General features: G+C 41.4%; 1 protein-coding gene across 1 annotated transcript in view; it reads left to right on the top strand.

Annotated features, from left to right (window-relative positions):
• LOC128108987 (ATP-binding cassette sub-family G member 3-like) overlaps positions 1 to 17,851 on the top strand; it is a 49,302-nt gene that overhangs the window by 7,479 nt on the left and 23,972 nt on the right. The window contains exons 6-10 of the mRNA XM_052736010.1: positions 3,935 to 4,086; positions 5,619 to 5,720; positions 6,710 to 6,960; positions 9,720 to 9,802; positions 16,869 to 16,958. Coding sequence (XP_052591970.1) covers positions 3,935 to 4,086; positions 5,619 to 5,720; positions 6,710 to 6,960; positions 9,720 to 9,802; positions 16,869 to 16,958 — 678 coding nt within the window. The remainder of the gene's footprint in view (positions 1 to 3,934; positions 4,087 to 5,618; positions 5,721 to 6,709; positions 6,961 to 9,719; positions 9,803 to 16,868; positions 16,959 to 17,851) is intronic.

The following is a 17,851-nucleotide window of genomic DNA, read 5'->3' as shown; positions in this document are numbered from 1 at the left end:
GGTCTTAAAGGCCAATGAGAAATGTACCAGGCAGTGACTGTCAGGCTTTCTTTATGACTCAGGTGGAAGTGACTCGTAAAAAACCTCAGTGAACTCTTAAAGGGAACGGGCTCAAATGAAAGGGAGAGAGGTCTTAAATCAATAGGGAAGTCTAGGAAGGGAAGAGGGAAATTCGAGTGTATTACTACATTCCTAAGTGTGGCTCGATAATAAGCTAATCAATAAACCGAGGTGAAAGTAAGTGTAAGGAGTTAAGAACTTATTTAAGATTAGTGCAGGGTGAGCTCAAGGCAGTGCTTTCCTATCTACTGGTGGGGTAAGATCAGAGCATGCTTGTTGCCAACTATCTAAGGGCTGTGAATCAACAAATTCAGACATGTTGTAATTCTATGTCCTTGGGCATCTGTGAATGTCTCAGATGAGATCCTTTTCCCTGGATACTAACACTGACCAACTGTCTGCCAATAAAGATAATTGCAGGAAAGCAGACTTCTAAGTTTATATTGGGAAATGGAACAAAGGTTTGACTGTATGTATGACTTACTTTCACACATTGCTGGAGGAAGTCATCCAATATACCAGTGCATAGGGGAAATTGTGCCCAATAAGTGATCACTACACTGCTAAGCTGTGGGAAGAAATCTTAAGTTGTAATAGAAGGGAAGGAGCTATGGCTTCACCCAAGAAATCTGCAGTAAGAAAGCAGCCAATTCATTCAAAAGGCAGTAATTCCAATATGCCTTGAGAGTTGGTTTAATCCTCCATCAAAATATTCATGTTTCTACTAGGTTGATGTTCTAAATAACAGCTGAGATCTCACTGCATAATCTTTCAGCCTGCAATAGCACATAATAATGGATCCTGAAACACTAGTATTCTCATTTAAACTTAATTACCTTTTAAAAAAGAATTTATCCCCAATTATAACTACATTCTAAGTTCTTAGATGTGAAGTCTTCAACAAATAAGTCTTTAGAAGGACACAATTCAGCCCTCCACATTCACAGTTGAAATGAGGGGCATTGGTTGGGATGGATGTAGATTACCTGGACCACCTGGGCCATTGTAAGGACTAAGGTTTCCATGGCAGGGGATGTGGGAAAGCTTCTGAGTTTAGAGCAGAGCATGCACCATGGAGAAGGTTGTGTAGTTGCATCACGGAGATGTAAAAATGTCAGCAGGAGGCTGAGGTGTGGGGGTTCCTTAGCTAGGAAATGGTATGTGCTGGGGTGCTTTAAAGATGGAATAAATAGAATTATCTCAGGGACTGGCCCTGGATGTGATGGCTGAGGGAATGATTCCTAAGGTCTGGGTCCTCAACCTAAGAAAGAATGAAATAAAAGAAATGGTATTTCCCTCTCTCCAGAAAGAAGTCTGCAGCTGAAATAGTTATAGAAAAAAGTGTAAGGGTTAGGTTTTTACATTTTAAAAATTAGTAAGAGTTTCACACTGACTGAATAACCCCAAGAACCGTATAAGAACTGTCCCATTCCCATGACCTGGGCTCCTGGCTGTTGAACTTTACTGCACTCTCTGTCTGTCCTTCCTTCCCTTTGTTCTTTGTTTTGTTCTGACATCACGGTCCATCACCCTAACCACTCCTGCCTGTCCCTCCAAGAACTACATCATCCACCCTTGCACCTTCCCGGTGAGGAAGTCAACACCTGGGGCCTTGTCACTTTCTAGTCTGTAGACTCCTCAGGTGTCACACCTTCCCTGTCTGTCCCCTCTCCTGTCTGCTTCAGGACACTCTAAGATCAAGTTCTTATTCATTTTCAGTATGGAACGCTTCTCTCTGTCCTGTGTCTCATGCCATGGCTAGTCTTAGTGCATTGCATGGGGCCATCCTAAGTGTGGTTTCTCCCAGGGTTCTGGGAGCAGACTCAGGCCCTGATATGCTGTGTTCTCCTTGGTCTCCAACACTCCTGGAAGTGCATCTTAGTGGTACAATCATTTTAATTTTTTAAAATTTTATTTATTTATTTAGTGTGTGTGGGGGGTGGCGTATAACATGCATGTACAGGTCATAGGCATACTCGATAGACTTGGTATTCTCCTTCCACCAAGTGGGTTCTGGGGATGGAACTCAGGTCTTTAGACTTGGCCTCAAGTGCCATATCTACTGAGCCATCTTGCCTGGCTGGCTTGAATCTTGGTCATCTAACCATGCTGGTGGTTGCTGATTATATTATATGAAATTGTAGCTTTTCCTCTGTGGCTTATGAATAGTCTGTCAGGGAAAACAGTCGTCTATTATGCCATTATTCTGCCCCATCTCGTCTCTACCAACCAGTTGTCCTGCATGAGGTCAAGGTGTGCCCAGCTCTTTCACTCCCTTTTTTTCTTTCCCTGCCTCCCTCCTTCCCTTCTTCCCTCCCTGCGTCTGTCCTCCCCTCCCTCCCTCCCTCTCTTTCTCTCTCCCTCACTCTTTCACTCACTCTCTTTCTTTTCTTCTTTCTGTTTGTCTTAATAAAACAGGGTCTCATGTAACCTAGGTGGGCCTTGAACTCCTGATCCTCCCAAGTGCTGGGACATTACAGATAGGTCACAATACCCAGCTTTAAAAAAAATCATAGTTCTTTGTTGATTCTTTGGGAATTTCACATCATGCACCCCAATCCCATCCAACTCCCAGTCTGTCCCCCCATATCCACACTTCACCCTCATAGCACCCTATAAAGAAAAACTTAAAAATAAAGAAAAATAAGAAAATAAAAATATTAATTAAAAATTAAACAAAACAATACAAAGAGAGACAGCAACAACTGAAACAACAGAACAAAAGAAAAACAAACACTTCACTCCTCTGTCTCTCCCCCTCCCCATCTCCTCTTCATTTGTATTAGTGGCATTGGAAGCTGCAGCACGTCATGGAGTAGACCCTTCTGTCCAAACAGCTTTACGTGTATAACCAGTTGTTGGTGAGGTTCAAGGCCTCTGGCTTCTGGTACACCATCAATGCAGGACCCTCAGTGAAACTCCTCTGGGATGTCCTGCTGCTACTCTGAGTCATGGAGATCCTGCAGCTATGGTTCTGCAGGATCAGTCCCTACATGTGCTACAGCAGGTCACAGATGGGGTAGATGTTGGGTTGGGCAAACTCAAAGCCCTGGATGTATGCCTGGGTGGTAGCTGGGCTGGTCAGTCCAGGCCAGATGTGCCACCACACCCAGCTTTTATAAATGTATTTTCAAAGAGTTTTAAACAGTGTTTTTGGTTATTGTTTTTCCTAACAGGAGATATGACTCCCTTAAATGGTAGTTCAGCTTATTTTTTCCTATCATGGAATTAAATCAAATCCCAGCTTTGGCCCTCACTGTGACCCCTTGGCCTGCTGTGGAACTTTCTAAGCCTTATCAACAGTAAGGGGAAAATTATATTAGAAGTGCCTTATGCCAATATTGTGAAAATTGAGATGAGGTTCTTGCTGAAGTGTTTAACAAGGAGAACAAGTGGTTAGTAATGTGGATCACAGTATCAGAACAATGAAAACCAATTCCCGAAGAGGCAGAAAGTGTAAATGATTGAAGAGAATTGTGCATATAATCATAGTTGTAATATTTGCTCTGTCATGGGTTCTCAGGCTTGAGTGAACATGCCCATCACCTGGGCTGCCTGTTCATGATATGGATTCTTTACACTGACTCCCAGATATTCTGATTCAGTGTCTAGGAGACCGCCAGGGATCTACATTGTCAGTAACACTCCAGTGAACCCTGGACTACTGAAGTCCCACACTAAAAGAAGTCCTAATATTTTAAATAAAAGTTTAGAGCTTGATTTCTCTATCAAGTTCATAATACAAGGGAGATGAAGTGTTTTTAAGGAAAATTCAAGCTGAAATGAGAGTCATGTGTAAAACTTTAGGAATAAAATACTTGGTCGAGAATCTCAAGATTCCTATGTCCAGTGACTTTTCCCTCTTTGAACTTAGGATGTCCATGAGGGGACGGACAATCATCTTCTCCATTAATCAGGCTCAGTACTCCATCTTCAGATTTTTTGATAGCCTCACCTTAGTGGCCTCAGGAAAAGTCATGTTTCACGGCCCTGCACAAGAGGCATTGAAGTACTTCACATCCACAGGTATGGTGCGGGGCGTTTACCCACCAACCCCACAGTTCCCCAGAGTTTTCTTGAGTGCGAGCAGCAGGAAATATTAGATAGAAGGATTTATTGCGGAGACTATTGCAGAGATAGATAGTAAATACAGGATAGCCTCAAGAGGGCCTGGAACCTATTCCAATGGGCCCTGACTGTCTATGCCCCAGGGTATTTATAGAGACACCAAGGAGTGGAGCAAGCCAAGTGCAGACCATCTCAAACATCTGCACTCAGGCCTGAGGTCCTAATCATCCTCTCTGTGGACCTGCTGGGTAAAGCCATGAGGAACCTGAATACGGGCTCCCACAGTATGGCTGGCTTTTGCTGTGAGAGTTCCTTCTTTCACGGAATCTGGAAAGAGAACAGGGCTTTCCAGGAATGCTGCTTGACCCTGGTGCAGACTTACTGTGTGTGAGTTTCTCCATTTTAATTTGGTTAATTTGGTGACAGGATTCTGTTAGCTGTGCAGTACAGGCTTGTTGTTCAGATCTCTTTTCTTTCTGCTGTCCTGTGTCATGCCTGTGTTACAGTATTTTTCCTGAGCCTCTTGTCCTGCATTCCAGTTGTGGTGACCTCTTAATTAACATGCTGGCCTCAGGCCCAGTTATCTGTTACTGGAAAAGCTTTGGAAAGCCCAGCATCATCCTGTTCTTGCTCACTTAACAGAGGGTGGTTTTCAGTTTTCTCCTGGTGTGGTCTGACTCTGAGGAGCTGTGGAGATGATACTTAACTTAGTAGTAACTTTGCATTTCAGGTTTAGGCAATGCTTGGGGGATAGAGTGGCTTAAGTCTGGCTTCTGTGGACTTGTGTGTTTCATCTACCTGTTTTTTTCAGAGTCAGATTGGATGATGACATATTTTGTAATGGTTCATGCTGTCAGTTTCATCTTAGAGAAATATGAATATAGTTATGGAAGATTCTCTTTGACTATAAATATATGTTTTAATATTTGCTGTACAATACTCTTTCTTTGTTTTGATTAATCTTAGCCATTTAAAAAGGTGCGAACATTTGTGAGTCTATGGAGTCCAATAAAAATTTAGGCCAAATTCAAATGATTCTTTCACAGGAAGAGTTCACATATCTATGTCTGTGTCCAGCCTATGTCTAGTTCATGTCAGTGTCTATGTATAGCCTATGCCCATGTCATGTCTATGTCTAGTCTAGGTCTATTCTGTGTCCATGTCTAGATATTTCTATGACCATATCTGTGTCTAGTCTATTCCTATGTTTAGTCTATGTATCTGTCTAGTTGTCTTTGTCTATGTCTAGACTATGTCTATTCTATGTCTATGTATTGTGTATGTATACCACCAACATAAACACATACATGTATACAATAGGATGTGAAGCAGAGATTGCTGAAATATTATGAGTGTATATATAATAAGAAAGATAAATTAGTGTGGAGGGGCAAGAAAAGGAAGAAGTTTTAGATTCTGTCTCCCTTTCCCCATCCCACTCTCTGAAAGAGAGTCCTCAGGTTTGTGTTCTTGGCCTGCCTTCTTTGTAGGTTACAAATATGATTCCCACAACAACCCTGCAGACTTCTTCCTGGACATCATTAATGGAGGTTTCTCGGCTATATTAGACACAGAGGAAGATGGCCATGATGGTATGTGAATCTTCTAGAGTCACAGGTTTTTGACTGATTTCATTAAAATACAACCATGAGTCTCATTAGAATATAACTTTTTATGTTAATTAACTGTCCTAAAATTTGCTAATAGCAGTTGCTGTAAGTTAGTGCTGAGCATTTTTTATTTAATTTATAAAATAACATTTATGTGATATTGTCAAAAGGGAAATTTCTGTTAAAAAGAAAATGTACTTATTGTTTCTCATATTGTTATTGTTTTAGATATAGTTTGCTCATACAGCCAGACTAGGTTTGAATGTGTGCTCCTTATGTCTCATGTCTCAAGTGAAGGTATTATTGTAGGGATATGTCACCATGCCTGACTTTGTTTATAACATTTTAAAAACAAGATACTTGGCAGTTTATACATTTTCCTGCACATTTGTATATATGTTCTCATGTGTCACAAAACAGGGACCAGACTTTTTTGTTACAAAGTATAGATCCATAAGGGAAGGAAGACTTTGCTAAGAATTGGGATCCAGATGGGAAAAGACCATTCAGTTTGCTGTATCATAGGATAATGACAGTAGTCAGGTCTGTTAGGGACACTTTTCTAATCTGTTAAGGAATTACACAGGAGTAATTTTATTATGCTCAAACTGTGGTGGGCTGACGATGAAGGTCAGCTGGTAGAGTCTTTGCCTCATTCACACAAAGCCTTGAGTTTGGTTCTTAGCACAGCATAACCATGTGTGAAGTGCCTGCCTGTCACCACAGCACCTGAGACAGACACAGGAGGAGCAAGAGAAGTTTAAGGTCACCCTTGGCTTCATAGCAACTTTGAGGTCAGTCTAGGGTACATGAAACTGTCTCAAAAAGAAAACAAAACAAAACAAAACAAAAACAAAAACAAACAAACAAAAAAACCCTGGTATATATTTTATGTTACTCATGAAAAGTGTCTCAGAAAAATCAGTTAAATTATTGTCTGTTTCTTGTCTATATCCACTTTCATCCCAAAGCCGACAAATATACAGAGCTTTCTGAGAGACAGCACCAAGTCACAGAAAAATTAGCCAATATGTATGTCCAGTCCTCCTTATACAGAGAAATGAGAACTGAACTGGATCCACTCTTGGGGGAACAGAGGGCAGGGAGGATCTCAGCCTTGGAGGAGATAACGTGTGTCACCCCTTTCTGGCATCAGCTTGGGTGGATTATCTGTCGTTCATTCAAACATTTAAAGGATTTTCGACAGGTCACTATGATTCAGGTAATCTGATAAATTATTTTAATTGTATTGTGAAAAACTCAAGAGGGAACAATTTGTTTCTGGCTCAGTCTGCTTCAGGTCACATTTATCTTCTACTCTGTTCCATGTGTTTGTCCTCTCTAATTGTCATATAGAAATATTCAATAAAGCAAGTAGAACACAATTAAATTTTACTTACAGACAACATTTTTAGCAGTGATATTTTTTATTTAGATTAACTATAATGACTAATCCCAGTAGGAAATAATTCAAGGAAGGCAACAAGAACTTCAGCACACCTGGGAGTTCCTCATACCTGTCTACTTTAATTCACCAGTGCATACTACAAGTTCAAAGTTCAGGAATGAGGAAGGGAGTCAAAGGCTTCTGTCCTGATGTAACTTTTCATGTTGATGGATGGATGGTGACTGAATAAACAGATAAAATCGTAGCATGTCAGATGACAGAATGGACTTCAGAGAAAGTTTAAGTAGGAAGGGTGGAGGTGACTGGGGAGGGAAAGGGGGTTGATCTGTACTTGAAATCATGGGATGAGGAAACAGGGCCATTGATCCCCTCTGAGGGAGCCTGTGCATGCACTGCCTGAGAGATGAGCCCATTGCAGAGTGCTGTTCCTTATTGGAGTCCAGGGTGAGAGCAGAAGCCACTCAGAGTGCAGTTCACACACAGATAGTGACTGGACTGAACAGTGCTCTTCCCTGTCAGCTGACTGGGAACTGGGAGGAAGTGAGGTTCTACTTTTCTTTAAACCGGCTCTGTAACAAGGATCATCATGCCTGAAGATTTTCTGTTATTTTAACATGAATCTCACACAGAAATGTGGTTCTTCCCGTTCAATGGGCCATCACTTATTCATTCATATTTATTTCATGATGTTGAGGATTCTGTTGTGTTAGTGTTTGATCCTGGGGCCTCAGCCATGAGAGGACAATCGCTCTACCATGGACCTACATCCCTGTCCCTGTAAACCAGAACTTATAGTCAGTTCTGTTGTTAGTGTGTTGTTATTTACTCTCAGGAATTTAGTTTCTGTTGATCACTGAAAGTTCCTGTTGTTGACCACAATGAAACACCACTTACTTCCTAACATGTGTGCTGCCCTTTTCATATTTGAATGTTGCTTCCTTACCTGTATGTATGTGAATATTCTTACCATTGGAGTTATACTGTTGTCAGTTGCTTCAAGCTGAAACAACTGGTATTTGCTTATTGGGTATTTAGTCATAAAAGAGGCATTTTTATGTCCATTCTTTTTTGGGAAAAAAAGGATTTAATATGACTAGAAAAAAGTGAGATACATTCAACAAATTGGGTTACTCACTGTTCAACAGTGAGGCAATATCATGAGGTAAGAAATAAGTGGTGTGTGTGTGTGTGTGTGTGTGTGTGTGTGTGTGTGTGTGTGTGTGTCTGTGTGTGTGTCTGTGTCTGTGTGTGTGTGTGTTAACAATGCTAGGAATTGAGGACCAATTTTTCAAATTATTTATTTATTTTTTTTTATGTATGGGTGTTTTGCCTGCATGAATATTTGTGCATCTTGTGCATCAGAAGAAGGCATCAGATCCTCTGGAACTGGAGTTACAGAAGGTTGTTAGGGTCCATTTGGATGCTGGGAACTGAATCCTGGGTCCTCTGCAAGAGCAGCAAGTGCTCTTAACTGCTGAGCCTTATCTCCAAACCATGGGATATTGGTTTCTAACTTACCAAATTACATGGGAGGATGCTTTCCTTAGATCATCATAGTCTCCTTTTAAAACATCATCATAGGAATAACAGTTAGACTCCTTCAAATAACTTACAGCATCATGTAGCCTCACTCCTTTGTTAAGTGAAGCACCTTCTAAAGCCATTTTAACCCAAACCAAAGCAGTGCAGGTCCTTGTGACTGTCTGCACAGACCGAGTGGATGGAGGTAGATGAGGGTCTGGAGGAGTTGGCAGCTTAGATGAGACTTGAGCACAGGTCACTCTGGCTGAGGTTGATGGAGCAGCAGTGACAGAGATGAGGGGCAGTGGGGCATCAGGTGACCCAGAGGACGCTGTCTGAACACTGTGGTGACAGCAATAGTGCTCGTTCCCACACAGGCACAGACTTCCCAGAGGTGACACAGGTGAGGACCAGCTCCCCCCTTCTTAGCACACAAGATCCCACTGCTAGGAACTGGGTTGTGAGTCACTTTCAGTTTTGTTATTTGGTTTGCAGTTGAGGGGATCAGGGCTAGGTCTAGTGTATGCTGTGCAGGGCTCTGCCACTGAGCTGTCCCCTGGCCTGGGGTGAACTTGTTTCTAACTAGAGTAAAGAAAGCCTGAGTTCGTTAAACCACTTGAAGTAGAAACTGCACATGTTCGCTGCACCAGAGCTGAGGTCTCAGTTTAGTGAACACTTTGTCACTTACTTTGGTTCGTCCCCAACCTCCCCAGGCACCTGCATTCTCTCCCCCTGTGTCATCCATGTTTCAGAACCTGAACTGAGCCCTTCACTGGCCTTCCCTGGTGGAGCACTGGGAGAGGTCTTAGCTTTTCCAGGGTCTGTGCTGTCAGAGCCTCAGACTGCAGAGACCTTAACTTTCAGTTTAACACACAAGCAGTCTATTAACTTGTCTGTTTTATATTCTTCTATGGACTCTGGCCAAAGTATAGTGTTTATCTCACTGGAAAGATCTGATTAGGAAACCACATATCTTAAAATAATGGACAATGTGTAGAATACTTTTGACTCATAATGGAAATTAGTTCTTTTCCCCATTATCTTTTTGAAAGGCAGTGATCATATTCATACTGGCTGTGCTTATGGGCATCGCTTTCCATTTCCTAAGAAATGATTGTACTGAAGTCCAGACCAGGTAAGCAAACTTGGATCCTGATTTTGAGAAAATGCTGTCAATTTTTTAGAGCTTATAAAATCCATTAAGAATTAAAATTTGTGACAAGAACAGCATAAACATTCTATCATGTGATAGAGTGCGTTGTTACATTGAAAGCTGAGTGGAACAACTCACTTTTCACATGTGTTTGTGTGTAGATAGTATGGAACTATACACAGCGCACATTTCATATTTTACCAGTTTTAGGGTATTGAGTAGCTTCAAGTTATGTGACTATCACCACACTCTAAATGTATGGCATCTTTTATCTTCCCAAATGGAATCTGATAGCTCTGAGAGAAGACTCTTCATACTACCCAGTCCCAATTCCTGGCATCAACCATTCTACTTTCTGTCATTGAATATGACTAATGTAGGAACCACGAATTGGAGTCTCACAAGTATCTGTTTTTGGTGTTCTTTGGGTTTTGTTTTTGTTTGTTTTGGGTGGCTTGTTTCCATTAGTGTGACGTCCTCAGGCTCATCAAAGTGTGGCATGTGTGTGGATTTCTTGGGCTCTGTAAGGCAGAATAATAGTCCATTGTGTGTGTGTGCTGTGTTGCTTCCCATTCATCTGTGTCTGGAAATGTGGTTTGCTCTCACCTTTGGCTGCTATGAACCGTGCTGTTGAGTGTGCAAGTACATCGGTTTGAACCCCAGACTTCTGTTCTTTAAGGTAGAAAGCTAGAGTTGCCAAATCATAGGCCATTGGGTTAATTGTTTGAGGAACTGCTGTCCTGTCTCCAGCTTCACTGAACTATTTTATATCCTCACCAGCACAACCCAAGGACTTCAATGTGTCCATATCACCCAAACTTATATTCTTTCTTGTTTTGAGTAAGATATCTAAGAAAAATAAATCACAATTCATTGGATAGTTTATGAAGTGTCTGTAGAACCTATTTTCCCATTTTATATTGGAATGTTTTCTTTTCATTCCAAAATTATTTATTTCTTTAGTGTGTGTATATATGTGGGAATATGTGTCCTACAGCATGCAGATGGAGGTCAGAGGACAATTTATAAGAGCTGATCCCTCCACCACATAGGTTTCAGGATTGTACTCAATGTTATCAATAATGGCCACAGTCATCTTAGCTGATGAACCATCTCACTGGCTCTTAATTTTTCCTTGCTATTGAGTTAGTTATTTTTGTTTTTGAGATGTGAATCCCAAACAAGATACATGATATGTAGACATTTCTTCCCTTCTGTGTGTTGCCTTTTTATTCTGTTGATAATACCCTTGGTACATAAATGTTTTAGTTTTACTATTTATTCTTCTTTTGTTTCTTCGGTGCCAATTTTCTTGGAAATATTTGGTTTGTTTGAATGTGAGTGTGGGGTAATAGGATGGGACTCAGTTTTTCCTGACTTGTCTTAAGATGTCACTTTTATGGTCCTTGTCTAATTGGAACTATAATGTGGCTTTAAAGATATCCTCTTATGTTAAATCTTTTTAGTGACTGTAGCATTTTTCAAACATATTGACTCATCAGCATCACAATTTTCAGAATTTTTACTGTAATTTATGGGTACATACCACCGTTTGCTCAACTAGGCTGCCTGCTTGACACCCACAGCCTCAGGGTACATCCTAATGGCCAGAGAGGCTTGACTATTAAGGAAAGATGATTAAGAACTTTAGGAAGCCTTTCTTGAGAGAGAGAGAGAGAGAGAGAGAGAGAGAGAGAGAGAGAGAGAGAGAGAGAGAGAGAGAGAGAGGTATTATAGGTACAGGTTTGTGTGGGGTGAACACATGTTTATGTGGTTGTGTGGGCATGTGCATGTTGGTGAGCATATTAAGGTCAGAGGTTGATGCCAGGCTTTCCTTGATGACCCTCCACTTTCTTTTTCAAGGCAGGTCCCTCACTATCCAGTAGAGCTCATTGACTTGGCCAGACTGGCCAATGAGCTCCAAGTGTCCACCTCTGTACCCGTCATCACTGGAGTTACAGATGAGAAGTACTGTGCCTGGGTACTTTTACATGTGTTTTAGGCATTTGAAATCAGGTCCTCACAGCTGCATGGCAGACTTGTTGCTGAATGGGTCAGCTCCTCAGCCCTACAAATCTGTTTTGATGTGTGGAAAACACAGATTAATTTTAAAGAAAAAAAAATAAACATAAAAATCAGTTCTTCTATGAATTGCCTTCTGTGTGGATCAGACGTTAGTCTGCAGTGAGGTGACTGGACCATCTGTTTCCATCTGTCCTCTTTTCACCTTCCTGACGACCAAGGTCTGGATGCTTTCCAAATCTGCGAGTTCTTGGTTTATGCCCTGTGTAGATGGCACATCTTAACCCAGCAGAGCAGAGACAACAAGACAGGCAGTGTAGACACTGTCACAGGAAGCTTTCAGACATAAATTCTAAAAAAAACCTGATGTGCAAATGTTCTTGGAAAATGCAGACACAAAGAAGAGCTTTCTTAGGTGTTTCTTCATATTCTTTTTAGAAACTGTGAAATGCTCTCAATTTGTATTTTTCACTTCATCTACTACCAGTATTTTATAAGAAATTGGATTATGTGACATTGGCTTTTAGGTATGGCTTATTTCAGTAGTCCTGATTAGTTGTTAATTCTTTTGGTTGGTGTGCTGATTAATTTTTTTTTTTTTTTGTCAACTTGGCACCAGCCAGAGTCTTGTGGGAAGAAGGAACCTCAATTAAAATAATTCATCTATCAGGTTGACTTGTAGGCAAGTCTGTGGGACATTTTCTTGATTAATGATGGATGTGGGAGAGGCCAGCCCAATGGGAGAAGTGCCCCCTCTGGGCAGGTGGTTCTGAGTTGTATAAGGAAGCACGCTGAGTGAGTCATGAGGAGCCAGCCAGTAAGGATCACCTCTCTGTGGCCTCAGCTTCCATCCCCTCCTCCAAGATCCTGCCTTGAATTCCTGTCTGACTTTCCTCGGGGATGGACTGTGACCTGGGATATGTAAGCCAGATAAATCCCATTCTCCCTAAGTTGCTTTTGGTCAGGGTGTTCATGGCAGCCACAGAAACCTAAGAGGGATAGTCTGAAACACTTCCTTAACATAATCTATGGAATAAAGCTATTAAATTAATCTCAGGGTCAATGTCAATATTTATTTCATTAGTAATGTTCAAGAGGTCAGAGATGCTTTTCATGTTTAGATCCAGCAAAGCCTTTATTTTGTCCAAGTAAAAACTAGGTTTGAATTTTGTGGCATATGAGCTCCTTTGGCTCAACAACATTATAGGGTTGAGGTGGCAGCCAAACATTAGGAGAAGGCATTGAAAGAAATAATTGAACACAGACATTTATTCTGTGCAGACTTATATGCCTATTTAAAATCATTTACCCAAAATGCACGTGAAGTCTGATGTTCATTGGAACATTGTGCGCAGTAAAAAAGTTAAGGAATTTAAGTGTCTACCAACACATAAATGGTAAAGAAAATGTGACTCAGAATGCTGCTTATCTTTAAAATGGGAATTTTTAACAATTTGGATAGAATTGAAGATCTGAGGAATATCATGTCAAGTAAAATAATCCAAACCCAGAAAGACAAACATGTTTCACTTACATGTGGATTATAAAGTAATTGACTCCAGGCAGCATAGTGTATACTTTGCCAGGGCAGTGGGGAGTGAGGAGACACATATGGGCTGAGAGTATAAAATCTGTTAAATAGAAGAAGTAAGAGTTTTCCCCTTTGAGATAAATTGTACAGCACATTCAATCCAGCAAATATTAATACACATTTTAAAGTTTCTGAGAATATATTTCTAATGAGTTACCATAAAAATTATGTATATTTGTAGTTATGGACATCACCTAATTTAGTTTGGTATAGTTATTTTAAAAAAATGTTCATGAATTATGTTAGTTTTATACCTTAAATGTGTAGCTATAGGTTGTTATTATACAATTATAATATCTAAAAAATCAGATTAGAAACTAGATGTGGTATATAAGGTTAAGTATAGCCAGGACCATTAGGTTCCCTTTCTAAGTACTTGGCTTTGTTGATAAAAACATATGAAAGTAAGCACAGATGGAACTTGTAGACAATTTATTGGAGACAAAGGAAGTGAGAATGCCCTGAGCACCAGAGAATGGTTGTGTGTGGGAATAGAAGAGTGGAGAGAGAAAGTTGTGCATTTAGTAGAGTAAAGTTAGACAGATGAGCCTTGAAAGCAGGTCTGGCTCATTAGAAGAAGAGGAGAATCCCATGTCCTCTGCTCTATGTTTGGTAATGGGGTGCTCAGGTATGTTTGTTCCTTTGAGGCAGGGCCACAGTTGACCTGATAGGCCCAGAACTTGCCATGTAGCCCAGGCTGGCCTCAGTCTGCAGTAGTCCTCATGCCTCTGTCTCCTAAGTCCAGGAGTTTGGAGGTCTTTCTGCTCTTCTCAGAGTCTTACTCATTCTTAGGCTGTCTTTTTCTTTTCCTTCCTTCTTTAATCTGGCCTTTGGTAGATTATAAAACGGAATTTTTCTTTAATGTAGAAGGAAACCTAGTCTCCAACAAGGTCCCCCTCATCTGATCTGAACATCTAACCACCACTGTGTACCTAGATAAAGAGAGTCATTGACCTCTGATTGTCAGTTGAGAAGGTGTTATGTGGCAGGCTGTTAGGACCCAATCATGCATCTGTCTAGAGGAACCTAACATGTGTGTCCAGGAAAAAGATAACTGCAGAGGGCCTTATTTTCCCCCTCCTCCTGCTTACCATCCCCTATCACACTAATACAAATTATCATAAATAAGCATGACTGAATTCATTTTATGAGCTCTTTGAAAACCATGTAGGTGTTATTCCCAGATCTTGGGGACTCCCAAGACCACCACAGAGACCAAATCCCAAAAGTAAAGAGTCTTTATTTTCAGCCTGGGAGCTTGGGCTCTCTGTCTGACATAGCAGTGAGAGCAGAGAGCCCAGAGCACAAGCAGGTGGGGTTTTTATCACGGCAGAGGTTGGGGTGAGGGGATTTCCAGGATTCAGGGCCCCGATTGGCTGACATTTGTCTAGGGGTATAGGGAATGTTTGGAATGTCAGGTATTTCCTCTTAGATGCAGGCCCCACTGGTGGGGTTAGCTTACGGCTTTTTCAGGTCCAGGTGTTGCCTACCAGAATCTGTCTGGGCTTCTAAGTTTGTCATTGTTAGTTTTTCGGCTGCACTGTGTTCTTACCCTGCAAGGAAATGTCACGAAACACGACAGGATCTGCTAATAAGAGTTTTATTAAAGGTAAAGGGACAGAGAGTGAACAGGCCTGCGGGAAGCACGTGTGTGGAGAAGAAGAAGGAACCAGGAACATGGCGCTGGATTTTAAAGGCTGGGCAGGGACAGATCTGCGTCACTACTACACGCAAGCGCGTAGATCACATGGCCACATTGCGTGCCTACGTAGCCAATGGAACGTCATGGATCTTGGTCACGCCAGATGCCCTGACCTGGAAATGGCTATCCTGACCTGGAACTAGCTAGGCGGAAGTGTCCAGGTCCGCCAGGCATGCTGGTCACACGAGATGCCCTGACCCAGAAATGGCTATCCTGACCTGGACCTGGCTAGGCGGAAGTGTCCGCCAGGCATATGCGAACACGCCCGACCGCGGGGGTGTGTTGTAAACCTTTCAGTCATGGCAACTGTGTGGTCAAGCTCTTTGGGGGCCTGTCCACACAGGAAGTTGTTGGCCTATTTTATGGATAACCATCAAAGCTTTAAAGATGTCTCTACAGTCCATGTCTCCAGTAAACTGTTGAGTAGAGATTCCTCTACTGTTTCATGTTTTAATTCTTACTCTTCTGTAAATCAACACAGCCAAATGAATGTGAAAATCCCTGAGAGTTTTATTAATCTTTATGTTCCTCTATTTATAAAGTAGGAATGATGATTATCTATTTTGTTAGTTAAATTAAAGTGGTGGGTTGGGATGCCATGACTAAATATCACAGACTCAGTAAATTTAAATGTAAATGTGTCTCCACACTGCAGTGTGAGAGTCTGAGGTGAGGATTCTCTCCCAGGCTCTTCCTGTCTGGCCACCTTCTCTCAGCCCTCTCCTGGCAGACACTGCAATGCTGTTTCTTCTCATGATGAGGACACAGATGGCGTTATGGGGGCTCCACTCTCATCATTTCATCTAAATTAACTTCTATATTACATACTCTAGAATCATTACATTACATTATCCAATTGTTAAATTTTAGAAGACACACTTCAATTAATCGATGCCGCTGTAGAGACAGAAGGAAAATACCTCATGGGACTCACACTTCCTGACCTTTTTAACCAGAACAGTTCTACATTTTCCATCTTCCCTTTTTTAAATACGTATTTTATTTGTATGTGTATGAGTGTTTGCCTACATATATGTCTGTGTACCATGTGTTTTCCCTGAGACCTCTGACTATCACAAAGAGACATTGTTTTCTGTCTTAGTTTGGGTTACTATTGCTCTGATTAAGCACATGACCATAGGTCAAGTTGGGGAGGAAAGGGTTTATTCAGCTTACCTTTCCACATTGTATTCCATTACTGAAGGCAGTCAGGACCGGAACTCAAACCAGGTAGGAATCTGCAGATGCCATGGGTGGGTGCTGCTTATAGGCTTGCTCCCCATGGCTTGCTTAGCCTCCTTTCTTAGAGAACTCAGGATGCCCAGCTCAGGGATGCACCACCCACAATGGGCTGGGCTCTCCTCATCCATCATTAATTAAGAAAATGCCTTACAACTGGATCTTATGGAGGCATTTTCTCAGTGGAGGTTTCCTCCTTTCAGATAACCCTAGCTTGTGTCAACATGACATAAAACTAGCTAGCACGGGCTCCCCTTCAATTTGACTGACAGATGGTTGTGATCCACCATGTGGGTGCTGCCAACCAAACCTGGTTCCTTTGCAAGAGCAACAAGCACTCTTTACTGCTGAGCCATATTTCTAATACTGCTTTAAAAAAAAAAAAAAAGACTGGATCTGTGTATGTTATTTAATCTACAGAACAAGGTGTATTAGAAAGAAACCATCCTAATGTTGGATTTATTGTTGTTTGTGCCTCCATTCTCTCCTGGCAGAGCCAACCTGCTCTTCTTGCTCACAGTATTCGAGTGTATCATAAGTGTGTCTACTGGGGAGCTCTTCATAATTGACAGGACTCGCTTTCTGTGAGTAACCCCTGCTCCAGAAGCAGGTGTCAGGGGCTGATGATCAAGTTAATTATATTCATTGTTGTGCCTAGAATCTTATCTCATGAATTACCAATAATTCCCCCTTTTACCTATTTATTTAGTTGAAAATAAACAAATTATGAAATTTTTGTTTATCATGTGGTATCATAATTTTTGAAGTATGTAAAGAGATTAATAATATTAACTGAAATGTATGGGAAATCAAGAGCAGAGGAGTCTGCTGCTCAGAGAAAGTTTCAATATTGGGGTGAGATCATCAGATCTCAGTGCTGTAGACAATACAGTAGTAGGGGGCTGAAAATAACAGAAAATTCATGACACCCCCAAAGAAGAATGTCAGGGGTTTCACAGAGCTAAAGTGTGGTGGGTTCAGCAGCACATTGGAGTTGGAGAGGTACAGCTGCACAAGAATGAGAGTCTCCTCTTGATGGAGGGCTGGAAAGAACCAGACAGCAGCTGTGTAGAAAAGGGCTGTTTATCTCCTGTGTTTTTCAAACATGGAAGAAACTTTTCCTGGTGGCTTATGCTTAGGATTCACTGCTCTCAGAGATGACCAAGATTTGTCTCCAAGTACATGCCCAGGAGAGAGGAGCTGAGGGCCTCACTCAGTTGGTAGAGTGCTTTGTGTGCCTGAAACCCTGTGTTAGATTCACAGTACCACAGAACCCTGAGTGTGCCTATATTCCTGTAATCCCAGCACTTGGGGCCAGGGTAGAGACAGGAGGATGGTCATTCCTGGCTACATATGGAGTTTAAGCTCAGCCTACATTGGTGATCCTGTCTCAAACAAACAAATAAACAAAAAACAGAAATGAAAGAAGATAATTGGAGAAGAAGAGCTTAGGATTTGGAAGGGTGAGGAATGGAAA

Source organism: Peromyscus californicus, unplaced genomic scaffold (assembly GCF_007827085.1).
Source record: "Peromyscus californicus insignis strain IS unplaced genomic scaffold, ASM782708v3 Scaffold_13__1_contigs__length_99412109, whole genome shotgun sequence".
Lineage (NCBI taxonomy): Eukaryota > Metazoa > Chordata > Mammalia > Rodentia > Cricetidae > Peromyscus > Peromyscus californicus.
This window is presented reverse-complemented; position numbering and strand designations above follow the sequence as displayed.